At 43.4% G+C, this 23198-nt stretch overlaps 1 protein-coding gene across 11 annotated transcripts in view; it reads right to left on the bottom strand.

Moving 5' to 3' along the window:
* The window catches only part of camta1a (calmodulin binding transcription activator 1a), a 289186-nt gene that overhangs the window by 5781 nt on the left and 260207 nt on the right, over window positions 1-23198 (bottom strand). For 3 of the 11 annotated variants that reach the window (XM_030421871.1, XM_030421876.1, XM_030421875.1), the window contains 13 exons: window positions 22646-22780; window positions 9055-9254; window positions 8652-8848; window positions 8465-8543; window positions 7995-8343; window positions 7373-7848; window positions 6470-6648; window positions 6040-6283; window positions 5115-5186; window positions 4862-4882; window positions 4523-4722; window positions 2002-2076; window positions 1585-1615 (listed from right to left, as the gene is read on the bottom strand). In XM_030421871.1, the coding sequence (XP_030277731.1) occupies window positions 1585-1615; window positions 2002-2076; window positions 4523-4722; window positions 4862-4882; window positions 5115-5186; window positions 6040-6283; window positions 6470-6648; window positions 7373-7848; window positions 7995-8343; window positions 8465-8543; window positions 8652-8848; window positions 9055-9254; window positions 22646-22780 (2258 nt within the window). The other 8 variants (XM_030421873.1, XM_030421882.1, XM_030421881.1 and 5 more) reach the window with 7 other exon arrangements.

Here is a 23198-nt window from a genome sequence, read left to right as displayed (position 1 = left end):
GGTTAATGCTCACGGCACAGCTCAGAATAACTGTCTGAAAAGGACTAATAACTCTTTCCAAACAAGTCTTTCTTTGAGGGGAAAGAAGAAGCAACTGATAATTCCAGATCTCCATAAAGGCAGTTCACAAAAGAATACAACCAAAAGCTGGCTTGGGTTCATAGAGGAGACTTGTGTCTCAAGTGTATGAGCAAAAAGAGGTCAGCCTACTCAAGACAGGGCACTCTATCCCCCCAGAATTTGATTTCAAAACATCAACTACCATCAAGTAATGGATTTAACCCTTGTCTTATTCTTAGCAGAAAGTACCTACTGCAACATTTATGTATTGGAAAGACTCTGTGTAGATGCAGTGTGTTCACATACTTGTGTTTGCAAACACTGCGTCACATGTGTGTTAGTGTGTGTGTGTGTGTGTGTGTGTGTGTGTGTGCGCTGTATCCTCTCATGCTGAGCTGAAGTAATCCCCGGAGGTATGAATCCATTTCAGCTCTGTGTTTTAGTCCCAAAGGGTGGAGGAACGTATTGTTTGTTTTTCCGCTGTGACCTATATGCTATCACAGCTTCCTAACCTATATCTCAGTTCAGTTCAGCAGACAAGCCCGCTTTAATAGGTGGTTACATCAATAATCTCACCTGCTCTACCCTCTTTTATTACAGTAAACAGCAGATATGAAAGACAAAACAATTGTAACTGAATGTCAACAACAAGGAGGTTAATGATTTTATGACAATAATCAAACACTTTCTATAAATGCTGTATATGATATTCTGAGCACGTTCCCATTCAGGTGTATCTTTTTGTGCCATATCTTTTATTTATTTGTTTTGTTTTGTGGGTATAGTACATTCAACAGTTTGACAATTTTAGTAAATGGAAATTAGAGGGGTGAAGCCCCCCCTTTCAGTCTGTCGAGTGGCTAGAAACAGGACACACAGCCAGTCAGACAGACAGACAACTGATTGAGAAACAGCAGGCCCATAGCATGCCTAAAGGTAGAAGAGCAAGGCCCATAGTTATCACCACTCGGCATGCAGCAGAATAAAACATGATGGAAAAAACTTCCCGCTTTCTCAAACTGGCTTTTTCTGCATAACCACACAAAACTGAAACAAAAGAAAAAAACAAAACAATCATGAACCGAAAGTAATTTACCAAGGAGAGAAAAGACAGAGATAAAGAGAGTCAGAGAGGTGCCTGTTAAGTGTTGCAGTGAAATCGTCATTCATAAGCATTTTGTTAGTTTGAGATAGGTTCTGCTCTAAATCTGAGCTTCTCAGTCCACCTGTGGCTCCAGTCGGCAGCCTTCATGCAAGCAGGCATCAAGCAACAGTGATGGAGAAGGAGGTAGGGTGGGTCGAGGGGGTGGGAGAGAGAGAGAGACAGAGAGCAAAAGAGAAAATGAGAGTGAGGGAAGGAAGGAGAGAATGCGAAGGCCGAGACCTCAGGAGGGGATAATTGTATTATTAAAGAGTGAGAGACAGAGAGGGAGATAAGAGGGAGAAAGAGGCATACAGAATAAATAGAGAGGGAGGAAGAGAGAGAGAGAGAGGCACGAACTGAGTTGCTGAGGCTGCACTCACCCGCTTGAACAGTCTATGGTCCATCAAGGGGCTTGGCATAAACAGCAAAACAATACCAGACAGCTATTAGCACACAGTAGGCACTGTGGAGGAGGGGGCGAGGAAAGGTAGGGGCCAAATACAGTGAGGGGGAGGGGTGGAGCGTAGGTGTTGGAGACATTTCTAACCACCCAATTCGTCCAAGAAAAACAAATCAAACACGTAAGAATAGTTGAGAGATGGACAAGATTATAAAATCAGTGGTAGTGTGTCTTACTGATTAGCTCAATGGGATTTTTTTTTTTTAGACCATGAACCCTTGCAGTAAATCTGAATGTGACATTTTATCTAGCCTATGTAAAGTAGTGTGTGTTATTGTTTGTATTGTATGCATAAATGAGTGTGTTATCATGTGTGTGAGACAGTGTTGGGGTCTACCTGTGGCGGCAGCGACGTAGGAACCTCATGATCTTCCTGGCAGCCTGATCCTGCCTCTTCGTGAGCAGGCTACCTCTGTAAAACACCACAAAGAGAACAGTGTCATACTGTTTGTAGTACAGCAATTGAAACTGGCATATATGTCAGCTGTGTTGTGCTAGTCACTGTTGCTCTTTGTTAACGGAGCAGAAAGAGGCACTTGAGAAGAGACACTCAAGAACATCAAATACTCTGGACTGTTGTTAACAACTTGGACAAAATGTCCACGGGCTTGTGTAGGCAACAATAAGCTCACATATGGCCACTAAGAAAGGTGATTAATACATATAAATCGCTACAAATTCCTAAGTTGAACCTCTTTAATATCAATGTGAGTCACCTTTTATCCTTTAGTGAAAATGGGTATTTTTTTAATGTACCTTGGATCAGGGGTTGAACCAGCTGACCACATTTCTCACTCATCTACTATTTTCCTTTCTTTTCTTTGTTCCTGCACAAACCAAATCTGCTGTCAGAGGTGGTTACTGTTTCCTGTATCCCAGTTACATACCGTGTAACTTTGCCCAACTTTCTCTTTGCTACTAGTTTAACATCCTTAATTTGCTCCTTTGGATCCAAGGTTTGCTGGAGGGGGGTTCGATCTTGTAAGATGGATGGTGGTGGTTGCAAGCAGTAGTTACCAGTGACAGAGTGTAACTCAATACACTTACTCAAGTGCTTAATTCAGTAAAATTTTGAGTTACCTCTACTTTATTCAAGTATTTCCATTTTGTACTACTACCACTATAGAGATTTTGGACGTAAATAAAGTACTTTTAGTGCAGTAGATTTACTTGGTAACTTTGAAGATTGCAAGCTGAATCAGAGCCATATTAGCACATATTTAAATATTTTTTACTACTTTTTTATTGGCAATTTGATGTTGAATATCAGACCAATCACCAGTATATACATACAGGTTAATATTGCAAATGTATGTAGAATTTCACTATTATTCTTATCATCTAAGTACATTTAATATCAGAAACATTACGACGTTTACTAAAGAACTATTTGTATGGGTGCATTTCCGTTTTACCCAAGTAACATTTTAAAAAATATATCTTTATTTTTTTAAGTATGATTTTGAACACTCTTGGTTACTGTATTCATATGGAAGGTTTTTTGTGTGAGAGCCATTCTGGTGTGATGGGGACATTTATTAAAGGCTATAGGTTTAAATTGAGAGGTATTTTTATATTGCCTTAATGTAATGTCTTTTACTTTTTGGGATTAACCATCAGATGTCAAGGTGGAACTTTGTTAATAACACATCCTGGTGGCTGGCCTGGTCGACCTCATTAGGCAAAGCTGATGTTTAAATATTATTTTTTTTTTTGCTTAGGAAGGTTCCTGACTGAGTGAAATGACCTGGAGGTATCTAAGGGGCAACAATGATAAGAGCTGGTTGAGTTCTTTAAAGGTTAAGAAAAGGTGCTTTAATACTTCATTTCTTATCACATTTGGTATAGGGTATATGGGACAATGCTTTGTGAAAGGAAAGGAGATAATGCCAACCCTCAATTCCTTGCAGCCTGAGTGTAACACCACTTTCGAACTGCATGCGGCACAAATGAGCATCAGCGCGAAATCAGCTTGATTTCATTCTTTCCTATTCGGGTTTCCTAGCTGGCTGCAAGCGACATGGCACCATAATGAACCCCATGCCCTGTTCCTGCTTCATTACTGTCTCTGGCATTGAAAGTGAATCAATACAATAATGTCTGCTTTTACTACAATAACATAAATAAGGTGCCAGCTTGTTAGAAGGAAATTGCCAGGGAGCTGAACATTTCAGGTAAGAAAACTCACCATCTATACTTACCGCTGGCTGAAAAATTTAAAAATCCATAACTCCTAACTCACCCATCTTTTACTTGGGTTTTTAATTTTTTAATCTGATCTCCAGCACACAGCTGATAGGTAAGTGGTTTGTTTACGTGACATGACAGAATGTATAATTAACAGAATCAGTGTGGACATCGGCTCGCACGCAGTAAGGACATGGTGTAAGTGCACACAGATTCTCTTAGCACTGTGGTTGTCTTTTTCTAACTCCTTATGAATTCTCCTCCACATCTTTCCTTGACCTTGTGACATTTTCCATTGAGGTCTAGGAAAAGTGTTTAGGAAAAGACATGGGATGTAATTGTTTTTGACTATTTGACAGCTGCCTTGGCTGAAGTGAAAGGTTGTCAGCTGATTACGCTCACTTGGGGCCAAGGTCCTGGCCTAAGTGACTCCTCCTGCCTCTTTCTTTGAACAGCTGACATCCACCCAACATCACTTTTTTGTTTCCACCTTTAACACTCCCAAAGAATGCACTGCTTTTTTTTTTTTTTTTTGCTGAGCTCCATTGTTAATTTGAGTTAACCTTGGTTTTAATCAATTAGGCTTGTTGAAGTATGTGTGCACTCTGGTTCTTGTAATATTCCTCGAGTAAGTTTGTGAGAGTATATTCCAGTAGCGTCTCAGTCTCTACCTCAGTTTGTGCTGCACCAGGGCAGCAGCAGCCCCGCGGTGGTGGGGCTTCAGCCTGCCAAACTCCTTGTAGCTGCGGTAGTATTGCTGAATGAGCACGGCAGCCCTCCTGCTCTGCTGGAACTTCTTCTGTTCGTGGTAGCTGCGGAATTTACTCTGGATAAGGATGGCGGCCTGCGTCATCTTCTTATAAAGTGCATACTGCCAACGAAAACAAAATAACACGTCAAGCTTTACTGTGTATGAATACCGCGTTAGTGCTAAGGGTTCAATCTGCGTTAGAAGACTACAACCTGAAGTTTGGCAAAGAATTCAGCAGCTGATAGAGAAAAACATTTACCTTCAAGGCTATCCATGTTAGCTTGCAAACAGAAGAGGGAAAAGACTGTGAATGATGAACTACCATACTCTATTGTACTCTACGTTTGAAAATGTTAAAATCCTCATTAAATACAGTGTTTAGGTAGTTAACTCATGAATATATCTGTCTCCTCAAAGACTATGCTATTCACTAACTACACTAGAACATGTAAACAAAAGCACTTCGCCGATGTGACCTCATTAAGGACACACAGTGCTCTGGTGGTGCCTACCTGTTTGTACTTCTTGTAACAACGTTGAATAACAGCAGCAGCTACTTCCTGTTGCTCTCTGAGCGGCCGCCCCTGTTGGAGAGTAGAGTGGGATAGGTCAGAGGTCACAGTAAAACTTGCGTTTTGCCACAAAGGATATTGGTGGCTCTGTCAAGTCTCCCTGACGGTCTCCTGGTGGCCGACATGTGAAAGCCACCCTGGCACGAGTCCACCCCAGTGGGGAGGAGGAGGTGAACAGTTGAGTGACAGAGAGCCAAAGGTCCACCTCCGAATCAGCTGGTAGACAGACATAACAGATGACTGTAAACGACAGTGATCAGTTTGTCATTTGAAAACTCATTAAAAGAAGCTGGGGGGCGGATAGCAAGTTGAGGAATGGGATCGGGCAGGGGGAAAGGACTGGTGTGTGGAGAGCTAGTTAAAAACAGGCAGTAGCAGGCTCCATACATCTAACTAAGAGAGAAACAGAGACAGAGAGAGAGGAGGAGAACATAAGCTTAATTGTGTCTACTCGGAGCAGGGGTACAGGGGCAGTGCAGTCGTTCCTCTAAGCAAGGCCATGCTCTGCTCAAGGCACCTTCCCATGCTGAAACCACAGGGACATATTTGGATATATTTTTGTTTATGCTGTTTTGTGTATATGAGCAGAGGAACAGAGAATGAGACAGAGATAGAGATAGAAAAATGTGAATAATATAAACATGATTAGAAACAACTTATCCCCTGGCAAAAGATATAAATGAATCACAACCCTGAACTTTACTGCAGAAATCAGAGCTCCATAGCTCGGAACCAAATCAAAGTGAACCCTTCAACATTTCTCCAAAAGCCAAAACCATCTAACAATACCAGTCCTAACAGTACAACCCTGTTACTGCGGGCTGCAGTACACACAGCATATGGCACCTGAGCGCCGAGCCTGTACCTTGTACTTGCGGAAGGCAGTTTGGACTAGTCGGGCAGCCTCATACAGCTCTCTCTGCTCTGGGTCTGACAGAGTCAGCTGGGCCAGGTCTCGCTCCACCTTGCTGTTGGAGGCATTGATGAACTCACTCCAGTCAGCTGGGGATGGGAGTGTAGATCTTTCCAGGGGCCCCTCTCTCAGCGGAGACCCCCCAGGACTAAGACTGGGGTTGGACGATGGGGTTAGGGGTTCATTATACAGAGATCTAAGGAAGGTAGAGGACAGAAATTTGTATTCATTTTGCATGTTTAGCGTGGGGGATGTGCAGCTGTTGAATAGTACACTTGTGGTGGATCTTTTTGGACCACAATACCACAGTGCGACAAAGCATTGAAATAAGGCAGTGGGGAGGACACACATCTGTTGCTCCCCTGCCATCAGTTCTCCTCACCGTAGGTGTATGATACTCGGGAGCTGTTCCACATCTCCAAGATAGTTGGCCAGCCAGTTCATGGTGTTGCTGACCCCTGACGTGTCTAAGGGCACAGAGTCCGCCGCCGTGAAGTTCTCCCTTTTGATTCTCTCTGGCGTCGCTTCAATGATGTGCTCAGCCAGAGTCATCATATTTACCTGTTTCATTGTGACAAACAAACATGACCTTGTTTATGCTTTCTCAGTACATATTTCAGGGACTACCTATTTTTGAGATTAAAAACAGTCTCCACTTGCAATTTAATAATTTGGCCTAGAAATTTTTTTTTATACGATAATGCCAGGGAAGAGTATAATGATAATGATGAGAGTGATACTGTTTGGAAATTCCTAATCCAGCTTTTCATCTATTGGTGCAGTAGTTAGATTGAGATAGATGGCTGGAAGAATCCCTTGGCTATGGAAGTGGATCAATAGGAAGAGTTTATTATGCAGTGATGGTCATCGACATAGTGCCAGGTTGGCCTGGTGTACACTGCCTACCCAGAGCGGAAGAGACATAAAAGACGTGGCATTATACTATAACGTCCAATTTAAATGTGTTCTTCACTCGTGGCAGTGTAACTGTATGCAGCTTTTCAAAGTGGTGCCATTAAAATATCCGTTCATCTTTCTTATAACATATGTAATGTAAGGCTTCTATTTTCTTAAATGCTCACCCAAAAAGTATTCTAAAATGTTTTTTTTTTGCTCCAAGTTTTCACCTTTGCTGCAGAAAGACGTTGTGTTATGTAATTCTGTGATGCAGGTATTTAAACCAACAGCAAAATCATTTTGAACCTTTAGTCTGTGGCTGTACTTGTCCCAAACTCTGCACATTTAGCTGACTACATACATCACAGCTGTTTTTTCTAATTCTCACCTGCAGGTCATTCATCTGCGTGAGACAGTCCTGGTTCTCCAGATCTTCCCGATAGGATAATAGTTCTGCATCAGCCATTTCTCTGTCTGCCATCACCAGCATGCCTAGCTGCTCCCTCTGACGTAACCGGTTGACCAGTTTCTCCTTCCCCAGGCTGCTGCTTCCACTGACCCCAAGCGTCTTCCTCCCCAGGCTGCTGCCGGAGAAACTCTCTCTGGAGGTCCATCTGGTTGTCCCCGTGCTGCCTCCTGTAGACAGACTCTTGTCTGAGCTCAGGCCCTCTGAGGACAGGCTCTTGGGGCTGGACGACAGCTTGTGGAGCTGTTGCTGCTCCAGGCTCAGAGGAACAGACATGGCCTTGTCAGGCCGAGTCTGAAACAGTTCAGGGTTGGGTTTATGCTTTTTAGCTAGTGGGAGGTCTCTTTGGCCCTCGCTGCTGTAGTAGTTGGAGGGCTCTGACCGGGGCCTTCTTAAGTCTGCAAAAAATAAAACATGTAACTATTAGTTGCATAATACGCCAGCAAAGAAAATATAGGATCTTTCAGTAGATGTTTTATGAAAGTCTATCAGCTTAACTAGTTTTCCTCCAATTACACAGTGAGAGAAAGAGTACTGTACTGGCCTGGATTGAGGCTTGTCATGCTGGATGTGGTTGTAGTGGTGGCAGGACCCCCTTTCTTGCCGCTTGGTGCTACTGCACTGTTGTTTGCCCAGCTGACCATCCAGCTGTCTGTGGCAGGGGTGTCGGGGGCTGGGGAGAAAGACATGCGAGTCGTGGGCGGTAGAGGGGCTGGTGGCTGCTGTTCTTCCCGTTGTAGCTGCTCCAGACATTCAGCTAATTTGGTATGGCCGCGAGAACGGGCAATCGAGAGGGGTAAGCGTCCCAGGGAATCGGGGATAGCGAGGGCGCGTCTGTCCCATTTATACAGGACCACCGCTGCTTCCAGGTGACCCAGTGCACATGCCCACATCTGGATAAAAGAAAGCAGCAAAGAGAAACAGAGTTTGTCTATGTCACCAGCGATCGCACATACTAGGATTTTCTTTATATTAATCAAACTGCTTTAAACATGTTAACTTCAGCTGTCTTACCAGAGGTGTGCAAGAGAAGTGATCCACATTGAGAGGGTCGACTTCTAACTCCAAGTCAATACTATCAGCATGTTTGGTGCTGGATGTAGGAGAGAAAACAATGAGCATCTTACAGCTATTTAGTGTGGCATACTCCAATTACAAACTAAAGCATCATTATACACTATATAGAGTATTTGGTACTCACCGCCACTTGATGAGTGTCTGGATGAGGGTGGCATAGCCTTGGCCGGCAGCCAGGTGAAGGAGTGTCATGCCTCTGAAGGTCTTGGAGTGGATTAAATGTTTGGACTTGGCCCAGCAAGCTCTGCTCATCATCTTCTCGCAGACCACCACAACACGGCTCTCGAAGGAGCTGCTGGCCTGCATCTGGCCGGATACACACTGACATACACAAAAGAGGAAATCATTATTGTTTGTCATATGTGCCTCTTTAACAACAGCAACACAAAATCACTCGATAACGTTTTATACTACTTGCTATGCACTACTTTTGTCAATCAATAATGACAAAACACAATGTGCCTGAAGTGTACTGTCACATGTAGAATGATTGGCTTTAGTATGAGTAGCGTGATGTGGCTTTTTACCTGTGACTGGCTGTTGTTGCCCCCACCTCCACCCCCTCCGCCTCCGCCGCCTCCCCCTCCTCCTCCTCCTCCTCCTCCCCCTGTTCCTCCCCCAGCTCCGCCACTCCCTGCACTGCTCGGCTGCTGGTGGCTGGCCATCTCCGCCATCCTCCTCTCCATCTGCTCCAAGCGCTCCAGGATAGACATTCTGAACTGGTTATCTAGGCAAACGGTAGGACACAGAAGAACACGTCAGCATGCAAGTAGCAAGTGTGCAAAAAAAAAATGGCTGGCTTTGCTATTACCAGCAAAAACAACAGCGTGTCCTGACAAGACAAATGATTACACTGTATGCACCACAAAGCTGCACCAAATATGTTGCGCTGAGCAGAATTAAGACTGTCGCAGTGACTTGGGGTTTAACACCATGAGGCATGCAATCAACCATTCAGGAACAAATGCATCTTCTGAGTCTTTTTCTGAGATACTGCAAAGCTGCTTTTAGCTACAGCACAAGAGCCCTTACAATCATTATTAATCCCATAATGTGAAGGAAAACAAAAGCATCAATCATGGACTTCATCAAAACAATTGGCTTTACCAAAATAACCTTTAAAGCCCATCAATCATCTGCTAATAGCTGCCATCACTAAACTCCTGCCGCCATCTCTCACTCAAACACGACCACAGCAGACTAATATGGGCTGAATGATTGGCCAATAAGTGGGGGCATGTTAAATGTGTCCACCCTTTCACAAAGGGCTTCAGACATGCTCTGAGGGGAGCGTGCAGCTGAAGGCCCTCTCCAACTGATTAAGTACACCCTATTACGATCAAGGAGTGCTAGCCCACCCCCGTTCCATGAGCCTGTATGGTGGGAGGACTGAGAAGCTGACAGTAAGGAATCAATCACAACTTGCACCTATCCAGAGTCCTTGAAAACGCATGCATTCCATACATCAAGATGGATGGAGGTGTATGAGATCTCAGAGTGTGTACACACAACTACTGTTCTGTACCCCGTGTCAGTCTGTGTAGTTTTAGAGATGGAGATTGTCAGCCTTGCAACAAGACAAGCTATTTTCTCTGTCTGACATATATAACACGCTGCATAATTCAAAAGCTAAGTGAGGAGAGGGCAGAGCAAGTGACTTCTAAACACTAAGTGTGTTTCAATTAGTGGAACAATCACAAAAGATAAACATGATGCAATGGGAAAATTAAGCAGAATCTCTACAGAAAATACATTCGAGCAACTAATATCAAACAGTCCACACGCTTGCAAATACTGCAATTAAACCTGTTGCAATAAGTTTAAGTGAGATTATAAGACATAAGCCCCCCACCAACACTCACCTACACACAAATAAACACTTGTCTGCGTGAATATGCCTGCACACACACACACACACACACATACACGCACACACACACACACACGCACACACACACACACACACACACACACACACACACACACACACACACACACACACACACACACAAACTATGCTGTGTACAGACAGTAGAATGGGATGGGCACAGAGAGCCCACTGCAGCAGGGAGCATAGAAGACTGCATTAGCATTCCCCATTTAGCCACTATGAGGCCGTTTCTGTGGCAACCTGCTGCCGAGCGGTAACTAGGCGACAGGAACATGGCTGTGTGTGTATGGTCTGCCTGCGTGCTATTGGCTTATTGATGAAGGGGAGGAGAAGGACTCAGTACTCCTGCAAAAAAAAAAAAAAAAAAAATGGAGAGACAGGCAAACAATGAAAAAATAAGAGTCCATAAATCTTCTTTCCTGTGCTTTTGTGTACTTGCCCTACTCTCTTTTCTCAGTGTTGACGCCGTAGGTAAGGACCTAATGACTCTAAGTGGGGAGTCTTCACAGCACGACCTGGTGACATTTGCGCTTTATGGTATCTTGGCAGTCACGGCTCAGGGCTCCGTAGAGAGCTAATGTCACAGACAGACCTCCTATAAGCCACTGTAAAAGAGGTCAAGTAACTACTATCATTGGACAGAAAAACATAATGTCACTGGCTGGTAGATTACTGTTCTCAGTGACAACATGCTGCACTGTGAATAATGGACTTGGAGGACAACACTAAGGTCTCTGCCTTCGATCCCTGTGTGTGCTGTAGCATGTCTACATGGACCTGCTGTCACTTGAGCAGATCGCTCTCTTATTCAGCAGGAATGTTTATCGGCTGCTTCTTTCTTCTTCGCCAAACAACACTGTGAGTTGTGGAAACGGGCGAGGTGAAGAGTTGAGAGCCTGTTCAAGACTGAGGGCTTGTGTCAGGAGGTGAATCAGAGGGTTGAGATAGGTCACAGCACTACAACCTGCCTTGGTACAGGGCTGTGCTCTCCCTCTCCCTCTGGCTGACAAGGGGGAAGAGACACAGACAGAGAGATGTAGAGAGAGAGAGGGGATAGTTAGCGGTAGGCTGACATGTCTTTGTTCAGACCCAGTGCTGCAGTGTGCTGCAGTGCAGATGATGTCATCTCCACCTGCTGCCTGCTGCTCCAAATGCGATGCACGTCTACTGCAGAGGGAGGATGGGGGTAGAGACAAGTGGGAGGGGAGAGGGAGGAGACATGGAAGGTGAGCAGCCAAACAGAACTGTAACAACACGGTGACGTTGCAAACGCCCTCCCACTCTCTGGTTTACTCCCTTGTGACGGTGTGTGGCAGCAGACGTGGTCACTCTCGCTCATTTAGGGCAGACTGTGAGGTGCTATTTTGAAAAGTAGTTGGGGGCCACTCATTATAGTTACAGCACTTGAGTGAACGGGGGCAAGCGAATCGAATTCAATTGTACAGCTGTCATGGCACAAATATGCCCTCCGGAGCCAGGTTAACTTTCTGTTTGTCAGTCCGGTTCCATCGCTTGTTGATATTTATCATATAACTCCTCCTCATTTTTCGTGATTTATTCCCCTGCAGGACTTGGACGCTTGCTAACTTTCTCCTTCCAAATGACATATGAAAAATACAAAAGGACCGACTAAAAACCTTCACTGATTTTCATGCTCCATCAGCTCTCTTACACTTCTATCTACCTGCACTAATATCTGTTGTGGGTTACATTGTGGAGGGTAAAGTGTTATTTCAATGAGAACTGCTAAAAGAGTTAAGCGTGAGTTTTGGTACAGTCTGTTACATAACAGGTGGAGAGCGCTTTTTGAAATTACGGTGAACATGTTGCTAAATGATGACCTGACTTGTCTCCCCTTAGAAGTGAGAGGAAAACCTTGCAGCTCTGGGACGAAATCCTTGACGGGATGGGAAAATACCACACTCGGTGTGTTTAAATAAGCGGCAGTTGCCTTGGCAGAAAAGGGAGCACTTCACATCTTGAATGTGAGAAGACACCCACGTAACAGTGTGTGACAAGAGGTCTTGAACTTTTATAACCGTTATCCCAAATGAGTAGTTTTTGTCGCTTGCCTTGAGACTCATTAGAATGAACGACTAGTGTTGTCATCATGCGAGCCACCAGACACATGTTCATGACCTGGTCCCGTCACAGAGATTAAGCAGCTGTGAGAAAGTCACACTTCTAGTGTGGGAAGTCAGTAGTGTTCCTTAGTGTGTGATGACTGCTGTGTGTCACCGTGGCTCTGCTGTTGCTTCTTATTAGCCTCTCTCAAAGGACAGCCGTGTCCTCTGAGAGAAGCAGAGAGCAAAGGACCTGTAAGATGTTCACTGGGTTTCAACCAACACAACTTCACAGCCCTGCCCCGCATGATCTGTCTCATCTCTGGGACGTGGCAGCAGCTCCTCATGAGACAGATTAATATACGGATGGATAAGGGAAGGAAGGACAGGGCTGTTTATTGACTCTCAGTGGAGCGCAGTGGGAGTGAGAACAGGCAGAAGGGAGGACGGAGACAGCAGGAGAGATCACAGGTAAGAAAGGACAGGGGTGAAACGAGATGAGAAAAAAGGAGTAGGGTTATTAATATAGTGCACTTCTGATAGAGTGTGTGAGGACATCTTTAATCCTCACTTCTGAACCTCTGGTTGTGTTCATGCCAATCAAGTTTGGTGCTGGACCTCATTATCTCTCTGCAGCCAGTCAAGTTCTCACAAGTAACCCAGTGGAAAGACCCGAGGGCAGCCTCCCTCCGGGTCTCTGGGTGAGCTGACTGACAGGGGCTGGTATTTGTGACCGTGCAGGGGAAGGGGCCAGGCCATCTGGCAGCAGCCCTCGCAGCTGGAACACACGGCTGTCTTTTGATTAAAGGCCGACTTTCCTTCGACATAGTGTAATGACTGGTTTTGTTCTGTCTATTCTTATTTCTATTTCGTTTCATTCTTCTTAGCAGGGTGATAACAGAATATCTAAATCATTCACAGAATAATGTGACATGTGATAGAGACATCTTTCTTTCGCACAATCTGTTATTACAGCATCAAATCTATTTGAGGATGCAATCTATCCATCCATCTGCCATATGACTAATCCTGTTCAGGGTTACAGGGTGGCGGGGTGAGAGGCAGGGTACACCCTGGACAGGTTGTCAATCTATCACAAGACTAACACACACAAACAGACTATGTTAACTGGAGTTTCCAGTTCACTTAACCAGTAAGTCTTTGGACTGTTGTAGGAAACTGGGTCACCTGGTGGAAACCCTTAAAATATATAGTCTCCACACAACAACGGATAATAAAACAACCTCTACAGATTCATACATATTTATTTTTGATTTGCTGTTTCAGTGCTGGAAAACATGTTTGCTGTTCTCTTTCCATTAGGTACAGGCACAATTTGCAACCTGCGCACAACAACAGAAATCCCTCACACGCAAAGCAATCAGCCTAAAAACACAAGCTGGAATTCCTGCCTTGCAGTGAATCAACAAACTACAACAGCCACGTGCGGAAAATGCAATATTAAGAGGCATAACAATAAGTCCTGCACAACAATTCTGTCTTACCACTGTTTCCACAAAGAATTCATTCTCAGGTATTTAGAGAAGTTTAATAACTGCAAACAAAGGTTGCATTGCCTTAATGATACTTCTTGGTTCTGCATTAATGGTGAAGCAGCTCTTAACCTACTGGCATTTGTCCAGCTAAATAGGTCAATATGAGTATAGTCTGAATGCTGAACAGATACACTGTGTCACATTGAAGGTAAAATGCCAAGAGTACACACCACGGGGATTTACTGTCATCTGCTATCAGGCTAATAGAGTGATACAGCATTGGCTTTTTGTCTTGGTGAATAAGGTGCTTGATTTTGTTTTAAAAGACGTCCAATTGACACAGTCACAAGTACATATCATTAGCTTCCCATTTGCATAAACAACTATATACTGCCTGACACATCTGCTACAGGCAAGAGTGCAAATGAGAAATGAGTGAAGGAATAATTTCAAAGATGAATCAATCTGATATGAAACACCGAGACCCAAGGGACAGGACGTCTCCAAAGCTTTCCGTTAATAGTTAGACACCACACTTAGGCAAAATGCATTCACAGGATTCTCAGCCCGCCTCGTCTCTGAATCTCTTTCAACATTGCACTTAAAATCATATTTTCAGTCTTTTGTCACATATTAGAATCCTGTCTAGGGCAAACTGTACTGTAGCGACAACTGTGATTTACGAGCAAGGACAGACAGGAAAAGTGAGCAGAGACAGAGACCCGAGACTTAGAGCCATTTGTTCTTGAATGTGATATTATGTATGCTTGGTTTGAGACTATTTATATGCCCTTCTCTATTTTAATTGGGTTTAATGGCAACTCAGAGGAGAAGCAGTTGCACAGCATGAACAGGGAAGCTGAATACGATAAGCACATTAGCCGACTGGCCAACAAAAGGGAAACTGAACTTACAACAGAACATAAAAGAAGCACTTTCACTGGATTATAGCTATTAATATACAGTGAAATTAGCTAAGAATACAGAGAAATACATGATGCCTGTCCTCTTTATACGAAGACTGGGGCTTGTGAGCACAGAGGTGGGCATTATAATGCAGAGTTCAAACAGACGGACTGATTTATAACAAACTGTGAGCTAAAGCAAACCAAAACTTTAGCTTTGAATTTATGAAAAGCTTTACTTGACACCTCTTTGCCAGTTCCACCTCAATGTTATACACTAAGCTTAACAAAAGCAGAATTTATTGCATGACTATTAGATAGAGATGGTGTTTACTGTCTGACCACAGCCCACTATATTTTAGACTTACACGGTTTCCATGTAAAAATAATCAATTATAATGCCAAACAAATAAAATGCCACAACAGTAAAAAAACAAAATAAAATAAAAATAAAAGCATTGTAGAAGAAAACAACAGGGATCTAAATGACTGTTTCTCTTCACAGGTACCTATCTCTTTAAAACCTTGTGTGGGGTGATCCATCACCTTTAGGTGTGAGCATCCTACGTCACTGCTGCCGTTACTAGTACTACTACTATTGCTCCTGTTATTACTGCCAGGGCTACAGTAGCTATTACAGTACGGTTACTTTTGATATAATTATTGATATTAACAGCAGCATCAATGCTTAAAACGGAAAGAAAAAAAACATCTCATCATCTCAAAGATAGATAGATAGATAGCTAGATAGATAGATATTTAATGAACTGTTGTACATGCATTTAACATACAAGTCATATACATTCATGCCTTTCTAGGGCCAAGGGGGGAAAACTCCAGCTTAAAGCAATTCTTATCAATATCAATATTTCTACACATGCTTCTGCAACAAGCACACTGCTCCAACAACTGCTACTATAACGCCTTCCATACAATTTTTTATATTCAACTGTGGTATTGTATTTACCTTGCTGCTGCCGTCTATATAAGTTAACTTGTTTGCATTAAAGTGGTTGGTATTACTACAACGACTGCATATGCATCAGACTCGTGTGCAGCAACTCTTTCCAAACATGTTCTTCAAAACTAAGCAACTTTTGTCTGTTGTTATATATTTCACAGTTCTTCTCAAAGGGGCAATGCATCGCGTCCTATGCCTTTAAGAAAGGGAAACCCAAAAAACCTCACAGAGGAGCAACAGGTACATAAATGTATGTCCGAAATCCCCTCATTTTTAAAAGAAGATACTTTTGCAACCAGAGCAAAGTTTAAAAGACCAATCGTGGGTTAGAGAGAAGTCGCTGTTCGCACGTCGGTGGTGCTGAAAACGCTCCGAGATACCGGACCCGCTACAGCAACGTGTAGTTTGGGATTTTGGCACCATTTTAATCGTTCAGTTGAGTCCATGTGGTTGAGAGGGTCGACCCCCTGAACGCCACCTGAACTACGAAACAACAGCACGGGTAGATTTCGGCGACGAGCAGGGCTGGTCCCCCCACCCCCCGCCCCGTACACCGATAACCTGAGCAGCACTCAGGGATGCGACAGCCCTCCAATGCGCTATAGGAAGTGACTACTCTAAACAACACGTGAAAACAGCACTTGCAGCCCGGCGATGTAGCGATGGATCATCCTGGGACACAGACAGCATGTAGTCTCACAGACACCGAAACTACCAAGAAGGAGTCGTGAGCGCTTCTAATGCGGTCGCCAAAGAAAAAAAAAAAAAAGAAAAAAGTACCGAGACAGTCGCCTGAGAGCTGCAAGTTCCTCAGCGCTTCAAAATGCCGTAAAAAATACATCATTATTATTGTTTTGTCTCTGAGGGCGTCTTCAGGTGTTTTTTTTTTTCACATGCCCAAGCACAAGTCGTGAGTCATGAGTTAGCTACTATCAGCGTCAACTCTCCAGCGCGCTGCAATGTGGCAGAGTCACATGAAACACTTGAGAGAGAGAAAAAAAAGAAGCATGTGTCCAAAATAGAGCGATTTCTCTCCAACTCTCGCCACAGCACAGACACACACTGGGACTACATAAAGACAAACTTTCAACTTCTGCTGGCAAAAACACGCACGAAACATTTAAGGAAAAACAAAACAAAAAAACAACACAACACAAACACAGCACAGCACAGCACTACAGCCATAGGTTGAACTTAACACCTCTAACCTTCTATTTTATTTTCCATTGGTAGAGTCCAGCTCAAAGGCAAAAAACACTGCCTCTTTTGTCTTTTAGGACGTGCAGGTGTCATTCACTGGCATCCTGACCCAAAGAAGTCCAACCAAAGCTGCATCTCTCACTCAAATTGCAGTTTAAGCCCCCACAGTCTGACGGTCAGGGCTTTACAGCATGGTGTTACACGGAGAAACAATCTTTTTTTTTTAAAAAAAAAAAACCAACAACAAAACAATATAAATATATCCTTGGTGTAGACTGAATCTCAATCTCAACAGAGCACTCGTCAACAATAGAACAAAGTGAGGGAAGAGAGCGACGTGAGGAGCGAGGGAGGAGAGAGAGAGAGAGGGAGAGAGGAAGACCGCTCACTACTCCTCTTCCTCTAATAGCCCCCTCCTCCTCCTCCTCTTCACTTGTTTCACCTCAAACACACACACACACTTCCCGTGTGTTTTCTAGTAGTCGCTGCTCTCTCAGCCTGCAGTAAAATGACAAATACCGCTGTTTGGAGACGTTGTGCGCACGTGCCGCCGGTAAACAGACGCCCTAATTCCCGTTTGGAGCCGCGGTCGTCCTCCTCCTAAACGCTCGCCCATGCCTTATTCCTGCTGCTGCTTATCTGACCTATTATTGCAATGATGACGATAATAATAAGTAGTGTTTTTTCTAATAGATCTACTCCTGCTCGACGCGTGTGGCTGGGAGTCTCTCCGCACACTGGATGAAAGTCGGCACACGCGTAAAAAAACGCCGCCTGGATTCATCCTCGCCCGGCTCCAAGCTGCCGCCTGTAACTAAATCTTGCTCTGTTTGCGGTAGTTTACCATGTTTACCCAAACACGCCCACTCCTCCGCTCCTGCATTGTGTGTGCACGGTCTGCCGTTTGTCACGCCGGTGTAGTTCGGCTCTGACTCAGTGCTGTTCAACACGCTTCCCTTCAACTAACCGGCACCGTGCCGCTATGCGGGGCTGTAATTTTTTGGCACTTCCCAGCGAATCCTCTCCCCGGCTCGGGGTCGTGGGATCTGAGCTCGGGGACTCATTGGGGCGGACGGTGAGTGCTCTGCAGCTCCGACAGCTTTTTTTTTTCTGTCCTGCCCATGGCTCCGTACCTGCAGTGCTGCAGAGAAAAAGGCGCCCCTTCCCCCACTCTGCATTATGACAAATCAAGGCAGGCAGGCAGCTGTGCCATTAGCACATCATAGCACAGCGAGTCTTCCGTGGGAGAACAAACTCACAGAGGCTTTTACAGCTCACCGCTGCGGTCTCAGACAACAATAAATACGTCCAAATACGTATGGCGCGTATTGTCAGCAGGCTATAGGTAGCCATGTGACTGGCCGCAGGGGCAAAGCAGCGTGAGTCTGTAAAACCACGGTAGGTAACACCTTATTGTGTGACAAGTGCAGCGCCTCTTGTTCCTCAGCGCTGTGTGGACATGCCTAAGTGATCACAGAGTCTAGATGTCACACTTTAAACTGAAACATATCCCACCCTGTGCCTTTATTAAAATTTTTATAAGACAAAAACCCACATGGAGTTTCACGTGCGATCTGCAGAGTCCAGAGTCGCTGCCCCTCAGTGTGGTGGACCTGAAGCTGCAGGACATCTTGTAGTAACAATCCATCATGTGTGTTACTGGCACACTTAAATATTCAACAGAGTCAACCGTTTCAAGTCCTTCTGGTATGGCTGAGCCTCTCCTGTCGCTCAGGTGCACACAGAAACTCACCTGGTGCCACCTCAGCTTGGCATGATGTTGCATCATTTGTACACAAACGGAACAAAGCAGAAGCACCAAGACATCTACTGTACACGTCCATCTGTTGGTGTATCCACCAACTTATTTTGTGATGTTTTGACATCACTTAAGATGTCTTCTTCTACGTTAACTGCATGCGGTCGTGCTCCTCTCGTACCTGACTGATCGAATTATAGCTTATATCCCATCCAGGTCAGTCCCCAGAGTTATACAGAAGTCAGCAGCCTGCAGGACCTTTTCTGTCATCCCCATTTTCTCAGGGATCTTCCTGTTGATATCAGAAAGTCTGACTCTGTTGTGGCTCTAAGCTAAAAAATAATCCTTCGATACCTCAACCTCTGTCCCTGTTACCCTCATCGTTACAGCAGGTCGGTCTCGGTCTCATGAATCTATTAACCTGCTGGCTAGAAATCATTAAACAAACGTTCAACTTCTCGTTACCACTGCATTTCTCTGACTTCACTTCTGTTGTTTTTCTCACAAGCTTCTAAGCTGAGTGCATCTCTCTCGCTCTCTCTCTTTCTCTAGTTTTCTCCTGCTCTCCGCTGGTATGGATTTTATCATTTGACCCCTAGAGATTCAGCCTCTACCTCCTCCTCCTCCTCCTCCTCCTCCTCCTGTCTCCTTAGTCTGCATGCTATCATATCTCTCTCACCCTTGTTATGTCTGTCTGTTTGTCTAATTCTGTCCTTCTTTGAGGTCTCCAGGGTTGAAAGGAGGTCATGTGGCTCTGGTGCTACCAATTTGGCGTCAATCAACATCTTGCTGGGTCTATACTTTTTACTTTTCACAAGTTTGTTTTCACCGATCTATTCTGTACACATGAGGTCTACTGCATGTCTGTCTGTGTCTGCTTGGAGAGGAACCCCTCTTCTGTTACTCGTTCTGAGGTTTCTCCCTCTTTTTCCCTTTAAGGTCAAATCAAGTACCCTAAGGACAGAGGGTATTGTACGTTAAAGTGAGTGTAAAGCCTCTTGAAGCAAATTCTGATTTTTGATTCTGAGCTTTACAAATAAAAATAGCTTGATTGAACTTCCCTTATAATTGTAGGGACAAATGATTTATTGGCAGCCGGATAAAACAGAGATAAATTAAGATATAATCCTGTCAAAATTCACAACTTAAAATCCCAATTCAAATATAATAGGAGAGCTCGAATTGCCATGAAACAAAAATAGTGAGCAATGGCAGGCAAGGGGTTAATATAAGTAAGGTAATAGGGTGGGCTGTGTTTTCCCTGAGACAGTCAGCTCCTCCTTAACTGGTTCTCTGAATGGGCCAGTGAGGCAGTAGGGTATGAATGGCGGAGGGATCCACCGGTACTGCCGTGTATGGGAGCCGCCAGCTCTCGATTACTCACTCCCACTCCCTCAAGGGCCGTCTGCAATGCAGCTGTCCTGTGAGCCTGTGCTTCGCCGTGCCCTACTTTATCCTGTCAATGCTCAAGCACTGCAGCAACGCTTCCCCAGCAGCAGACACAGATATATAAACATACAGTGACTTAGATTCTCATTACATCACGGTGAAAATGTCTACAGTACGTCTTCTGACTCTGACTTGTGTTGACGTTAAACAAAATGGAAATCTGCCAATCCTGCAGCACCTATCATTTCACATAAAATACCTCTATAATGTTGATCTAAGAAAGCATTTTTACCTTAACGTGACAAGACAATGAAACAAAATCTGCAAATGTCCAAATCTGTCCTCTCATCTGCACTGCTCTATACAAAATAACTTCCCTATTGGCTGACTGTAATAGAGGCAAGATGACACTCTGAGGCATTCTCTCTCTGAACTGACCTTAAAATAAAGCGTACAAAACGACAAATGATATTTCATTCGCACATCCCAGAGGAGCAGACTGCAAAGTGAGAGTGAAAATGTGTCACCAAACACATCTTAACACAACAGTTAACTCTCAAACCAGAGCATACTCAGACTTGCTAACAGAGTCTCTCGTGACTCTTCACATGTCCTTATGAAAAAAACAACTTGGCCTCCAAAAGGTGATTATGAGTCCCTCCATTTCAAGGCAACAGGCTGAAAAATTATTGTGTACATCAGCCTATCCTGTTGCTAAACCAAAATCAGTGTTCTGCTAACTGAGATTTGAATGAGTGGATATATTTTGACACGTTTAAATGGTGATGACTGTTGGATATGCTTTTTTATAAATCTATGAATATGATGCAACTATGTTAACCTGTATGTAGATTCATCTCATGGAAGTGCTCAAGGATGCAAAACAAATTTCAGAGACAACTGATAAAGAATATTGTGTTTCATCTTGTAGTATTGCTTCTCTCTGATGATACCAAGTGGAGCTGTGCAGTAAGATTACAATCCATATCACAATATTAATGAGAGTTTTTCCTATACTAACATTTTAGATTATAGCAGTGTTACTTTAAGTCACATTTGTGACGACCTAACAATAACAGCAATGAACCAAACTGATATTAAGTCATTCTTCGACTACATTACAACAACAACTCTTCACAAGAATGTAATGAAAATTCAATTAATTTAGTTCTTAATGTAAAACAATAACATGGTAAACCTGGATTGGCCACAACATTAATACCACTGACAGGTGAAGTATTAAGTTTCATTTATATTGGGGATGTGTTCCCGCCACTTTCTGAAATGGTCAATTTTGACCACATCACTTTTTAAAAGCATAAATCACCTTCATCAGCACCAGTTGAAACTGGCTGCTGCTGATCCTTGTGTGTAGTATGACTACATTTTAACCAAGGACCTGATATTTATACACTAGGGCTAATCAACAGCATATATATATTATCAGCACGTACTGTAATGTCTGTATATTCAATAATAATAATCCCTAAGGTAATTATCTTTTCTGACCACATCCAATCCCCCCTCTACATAGCCTAAAATACGCATACCCTGAAGGCTGTTTGAAAATGTTTTTTATCTGAGCTTTTACGTTCCCACAACTTGATGCCCTTGAGTGACATGGATAACATTGATCATTTTGTTACAATGCGACGCACCACCCACCTAAACACCCAGTAGAACTTTTGATTGTGATGAGATGATCGATTTTATTCACTTCAGCTGTCAGTGGTTTCAATGTTGCGGCCTCTCAGTCTATATCATAACAATACAATTACAATAAAAGCTGATTAATTAAATTATCGAGTTGTTGTCCATCCCACACAGGGCACACTCCAACAACTCCAACAACAAAGTTACTGCACTCAGTCTCAGTACGTACTATACTGTGAGAAACAAAGAACTGTCCTGAGACTCAGCAAGTTTGCTCAGGGATTAAAGAGCCAGCATGTTTTCTAGCTATAAACAAAATACTTGAATTACCATCCAGTCTTCCGAGTTATTGTTCGAACTTTGTACTCCTGTCATTTTGATCTATGAGATGTAATGACATAAATCCCAAACAAAATTGCTGAATATCTTTGCAGCGGAAACATCTAAGAACCACAATAAACATACATTGTGTGAATAAAGTTGATGTTGTCTATTATGGTCACATTTATCTTTTGGCAGTTCTACTGCGGACTTGTTTGGCTCCACAGAAAGCTATTAAAATGTGTGAGTTGTGACAAATTAGTCTAAAGCAAAGGAAGACAGAGGTTTTCTCATGCATGATGGTCTAGCAGATAATTAGTAAAAAATTAATAAGCCCACATGAGATTTGGAGAGCCAGATAGAAGAATTAGGAGAAAGATAAAGATGTGAAAAACAGAGGGAAAAAAAATTAGCTACAGGGCGGATAGAGAGAATCAGGGCAATGGTCCCAAGCTAACGTAAAAGTGAAGATAGACCTACCATCCAGCGAGAGCCAGTCGTGCTGAGATGATGGCAGTGAAGGAAGAGCGCGGGCTTTGTACTCAAACACCACTGAGTTGGAGATGATCTGGTTACTGACAGCCACCTGTAGCGTCACCAGACCTGTGTCGTGAGCTGGAGAAGGAGAGGATAATGAGAATTTAGTACATATTAAGAATACACAAAATCAGTTTAGCATTAGTGGCTGGGTACATTTTGCATGCAGAACTACTGATAGTGTAAATAAAAACATACACTAGGTTAAAACTACATGACTATATCAGAATTTAAATGGTATTATAAATAGTCTATTACACCTACTCACATTATGCCACATTAGGCTTAACCTGCTGCATCTTAAATAAATGAGTAAATACATTTTCTGACTGATGACAGATACAGTAGCTTTTGATAGAGGACTTGAAAGTATACAACACATAAACATCTGTTTAGATATACACAGCTTCTGCTTATTGTTACAAAACTGACTTGGATTTTAAGTATTTAAATATCTAAATTTTGTGACTGATTTGTTTCCTTTAAAAATCCATAA

This window comes from Sparus aurata, chromosome 7, assembly GCF_900880675.1.
Source record: "Sparus aurata chromosome 7, fSpaAur1.1, whole genome shotgun sequence".
Taxonomy (NCBI): Eukaryota; Metazoa; Chordata; class Actinopteri; order Spariformes; family Sparidae; genus Sparus; species Sparus aurata.
The sequence above is the reverse complement of the archived record's forward strand: the minus strand, read 5'-3'. Positions and strand labels throughout refer to the sequence as shown.